Raw genomic sequence first — 4,536 nt, 5'->3', positions numbered from 1 at the left:
AGAACATTTTTAGTCTGATTTGTCCCTTTTTAATGCTCTACTCTGGTCAAAATTTAAGAACCAAGCTAGATTCCCGCGCTTTAAAGAGTGACAGTGACATTTATGAAGTTTCTTTAAGTTCTTCGCTTGGTTTTCTACTGGGCATTCAACTCTAAATTGTGTTCCTGTCTTCATTTACAACCCACAAAGGCTACCCTTTGAATCCTTAACCATTTTCCATTTCTTAATCTCTGGATTTCTTGGAGTCTGTGATATGGAAACTTGTAATAAAAACCCAGTTTTTGTCTCTCTGGTTTCATTGATTTTTCTGCTCTACTCTTTTGCTCAGTTTTGCCATGCGGCTAATGATAAAATCAGGCAAGGTGAAGCATTAAGAGATGGCGAAACCTTGGTATCTGAGAATAACGTTTTTGAACTGGGATTTTTCAGTCCTGGAAACTCCAGTTTTAGATATCTCGGGATATGGTACGAGTTTGATTCGGAAGCAGTTGTTTGGGTTGCCAATAGAGATAAGCCAATATTAGGCAGAAATGGAGTCTTGAGGATCGAAGACGACGGTAAATTAGTCGTCCACGACAGAAATGACGGTGTAGTATGGTCATCTAATGTTTCTCGTTCATCAAACAACACTGCAGCAAAATTGTCGAATGACGGAAATTTTATGCTATCAGGAGATGACGGTGGTAGTACCCTATGGGAGAGCTTCAACGAGCCGACCGATACATTTTTGCCTGGAATGAGAGTTCCGGTCAGTTGTAAAAGAGGTGAGTGCCGTCATTTCAGATCGTGGAAATCACCCGGTGATCCTTCACCGGGAAACTACAGCTTGTGCGTTGATCCTAATGGAGGACAGCAGATAGTACTATGGGATAATAACAACCAGAGGAGATGGAGAAGTGGGCAGTGGAATCTGCAGTTTTTCACAGGCCTCCCCTTTATGAGAGATAAGGCTAATTACCTCCATGGTTTTGACATTTCGCGGCCCGATGAAAACGGAACCATGTACATTACTTACACTCCGCTGAAACACCCGAAACCGTCTTTGTTTCGATTTCAGATAAGCTGGGAGGGTTGGGAAAAGCAGTCAAGGTGGAATGCTAGTGAAAAGAAATGGGACTATCTGCACACAGAGCCTGATCCTGATAACCAATGCGAGCTTTACAATCTTTGTGGGAATTATTCAACCTGTGACCGATCTCGAAAGTGCATTTGTTTAAAAGGGTTTAGACCAAAGTCTCAAGCTCAGTGGGATGCAAGCAACTGGTCCGGAGGGTGTGTACGTAAGCTCGAACTGCAGTGCCTGAGTACTAATGGTGCAGTAGGAGATGGTAAACCAGATGGATTTCTGAAAATCAAGAGCACAAAGTTACCGGATTTAGCCAACTTGTATCCGGCGGCATTGAACCCACACAATTGTAAACAAAACTGCTCGGAAAATTGTTCGTGTATTGCGTATGCGTTTATTATTGGGATTGGATGCATGATATGGACAGGGGACTTGGTCGATATGCAGCATTTTCAAGATGCTGGAAGCCTGGAGTTCTTCTACCGCCTCCATCATTCTGAATTAGGTAAGCAATGGTCCAATAGAAGCTTTGTGAACAAATTTCCTGTAACTATATTAGTTATGCGGTCATAATTCTGGGAATATTGGTGCTTTAAATTAGGCATCTAATGATCTGCACTCATGTTAACCAATATGACTCAGACCATACACTCATTTTAACATTGATTTTGCTGTATTTATTAGCTGTCTATAAATGAAGCAAATTTGAATCCTCTACAAGATCTTTAAACAATGGACATATAAGACATCTTGTAAAACATATACCAATACCTTTCGGTTGTCACTTCGAATGTAGATCCTGGGAGGAAGATTTCCAATCTTATGATAGTTATAATTTCTCTGGTGCTGGCGGGCTGCTTAGCGGCATCTCTATGGCTCCTATGCAGATACAAGAAGAAACTAAAAGGTGAGATTGTTTCTCCCCCGAATGAATGTAAGAAATGAAACAGAAAGAGGGTATTTATTTTCCGTGTCTGTCTGCAGTTTCATCAAGGCCTTGTTGCATGGACGATGATGTAGCGGTTTCTGATGTGTCCAAGATCAAAAGCAAAGAATTCTCGACAGATTTTTTCGTACCAACTGATATCCTTATAGATGGGAGTCAAGTCAATGGTCCAGAACTGCAAAATTTTGATTTTAGTTATATTGCTACTGCAACAAAGAACTTTTGCGACGAAAACAGGCTCGGGCAGGGCGGTTTTGGCACCGTTTACAAGGTGAGTCTCATTAGTTTAGTAATGTTATTGAACGGAATCAAAGGTAATGACAATTTCTGTCTATGATTTATCACCAGGGAGAGCTTCCTAGTGGTGAACAAATAGCGGTAAAGAGGCTTTCAGTGCAGTCTGGCCAAGGCTTAGAGGAGTTCAAAACTGAGATTATACTGATTGCCAAACTGCAGCATAGAAATCTTGTTAGACTATTGGGCTGCTGCATTCATGGGGACGAAAAGCTGCTGATTTATGAGTACATGCCCAATAAAAGTTTAGACAGACTTCTTTTTGGTATGTTCCTTCTAGTTGTAGCTGTTTTATTGTAGTGACAGTTGAAACCTGATAAAATTTTATGGCAGATGAGGCCAAGAAAGCAGAGCTAGACTGGAGAACCCGCCTCGGCATCATTGAAGGCATCGCGAGAGGACTTCTTTATCTCCATCGAGATTCAAGGCACAGAATCATCCATAGAGACTTAAAGGCCAGCAACATTTTGTTGGATGCAGAAATGAATCCAAAGATTTCAGACTTCGGTATGGCCAGAATGTTCGGCGGTAACCAAAATGAAGCGAAAACAGTTCGAGTAGTCGGTACATAGTAAGAAAACAGAACACTCAACTCTTAAACAAATGTCAATAGCTTTCGAAAGATCTAATCGCCTCTTTCCTTAAAATTTGCAGTGGATACATGTCGCCTGAATATGCAATGGAAGGCCTATTTTCGGTGAAATCCGATGCTTACAGTTTCGGGGTATTATTGCTGGAGATTGTTAGTGGCCAAAGGAACAATAGCTTCCGCTCATTTGACCACACTAGTCTTCTCACATATGTAAGTACAAGAAAAATGCATCACTTGATCATCTGCTGCTGAAGCTGAAATATATACTAATCAGGTGGACTTGATTGGAAACTGGTTACAGGCATGGCAACTTTGGAGTGAAGATAAAATAATGGATTTGGTGGATCCTTGCATTCGGGATTCATGCTCGCCGAATGAAGTGTTGAAATGCATTCATCCAGCGATGCTGTGCGTGCAAGATTCGCCGGCGCGTAGACCGAAAATGGAGACCGTCGTGGTATTTCTCGAGAGCGAAACTGCAACGCTCCCGATGCCGACGAAACCCACCTATACTTCCTTGAGGACTGCCGTGGAAGAGGAAAATGTTCTGGATGGTCAACAAGTGTCCTCGAATCATGTCACGGTCACAACTATAGTTGGAAGATAGATTGTTTTGTTCATAAAAATTATGATTGTTGGAATATCTTTTACATATAGATGCTCAAGCTCTTACTCTTTGTAAGTGATTACGTGGTAGTTAACAAAATTGATATAATTATATATTTAATTCTTAATATTTGTTCATTCAATCATTTTGGTCCTAATTTTAATTTTATTTAATAAATTAATCATCCTGTCATGAGATTATACGTGTCACCATTTGATTAAATAAATTAAAATTTATAAAAAAAATAAAGATAAGTGCACATTTAGGGAGGTTTGAACTAATGTCACTTCGCTAGACAAAGTATTCCCAAGCTAGACCAAATGTTTCATTTAATTAAGTATTGCAACAAACTCTACTTATTTTATAATATTGTCAATGATAGAAAACTAAAGAAATAAAATCATTCGAATGAGGATTCGAACCTATACCAATTATAAAATATAAGATCACCTAATCAATTAAATAAATATAAGATTTTTATAATTATATGATTATATTTATTATAAATCGTATTTATACAAGGTTTAAAATTTAAAATAAATTTATTATTTTTATATATTTAAATTAAATTCAATATTTTATACTTATAATTTTATATTAATTTTTAGAAATATAAATATGAAAAATAATTAATTTAATTTAGAATTATAAAAATAATAAATTTAATATGAAAAATATTAAATTAATTTAATAACCAAAACTATCCAATATATAAATCTAACCACCATGCATAACATGCGTAATTAAACAATTGACGAAATCTCTCTAGAAGCAAACAAATATATATATTTTTAAAAATATTTAATTAAATAAATATATTTTGTTACGTGTGTTAAAGTTCTTAAAAACATAAATCCTATATAAAATCAATACACTGACATCATGTGGTTTAATGTATAATTGTACATGTAGCAATATGAAGGGGATGATAATAATAAAAGTTAGTAGAACCCTAAAAGTTTGAAAAAATTACATTATACTTTTAAATTATTTTTAAAATTTTAATTTAACTTTTTGTAAATTTTCCATTA

At 36.7% G+C, this 4,536-nt stretch overlaps 1 protein-coding gene across 2 annotated transcripts; it reads left to right on the top strand.

Annotated features, from left to right (window-relative positions):
* Positions 1-206: 206 nt before the first annotated feature.
* Positions 207-3,523, top strand: LOC120151915 (putative G-type lectin S-receptor-like serine/threonine-protein kinase At1g61610). 2 transcript variants are annotated; one of them, XM_039164213.1, is made up of 7 exons: positions 207-1,280; positions 1,863-1,973; positions 2,051-2,283; positions 2,361-2,571; positions 2,640-2,877; positions 2,961-3,108; positions 3,200-3,523. In XM_039164213.1, the coding sequence occupies exons 1-7, from the start codon at positions 254-256 to the stop codon at positions 3,503-3,505; spliced, it is 2,274 nt and encodes a 757-aa protein (XP_039020144.1). In that variant the 5' UTR covers positions 207-253; the 3' UTR covers positions 3,506-3,523. The 2 variants fall into 2 exon arrangements, with proteins under 2 accessions (XP_039020144.1, XP_039020143.1); XM_039164212.1 differs by having other exon boundaries at positions 207-1,571.
* Positions 3,524-4,536: the final 1,013 nt, after the last annotated feature.

This window comes from Hibiscus syriacus, unplaced genomic scaffold (genome assembly GCF_006381635.1).
Source record: "Hibiscus syriacus cultivar Baekdansim isolate YM2019G1 unplaced genomic scaffold, ASM638163v2 tig00111070_pilon, whole genome shotgun sequence".
Classification (NCBI taxonomy): domain Eukaryota; kingdom Viridiplantae; phylum Streptophyta; class Magnoliopsida; order Malvales; family Malvaceae; genus Hibiscus; species Hibiscus syriacus.
The sequence above is the reverse complement of the archived record's forward strand: the minus strand, read 5'-3'. Positions and strand labels throughout refer to the sequence as shown.

What these genes read in the sequence shown, in the direction of transcription:
- LOC120151915 (XM_039164212.1), top strand. Translation starts at nt 254, where the DNA reads ATGGAAACTTGTAATAAAAACCCAGTTTTTGTCTCTCTGGTTTCATTG. An exon ending in GTTTTGGCACCGTTTACAAG is followed by an intron (nt 2,284 to 2,360) that starts GTGAGTCTCATT and finishes ATTTATCACCAG; the next exon opens with GGAGAGCTTCCTAGTGGTGA. An exon ending in TTTAGACAGACTTCTTTTTG is followed by an intron (nt 2,572 to 2,639) that starts GTATGTTCCTTC and finishes ATTTTATGGCAG; the next exon opens with ATGAGGCCAAGAAAGCAGAG.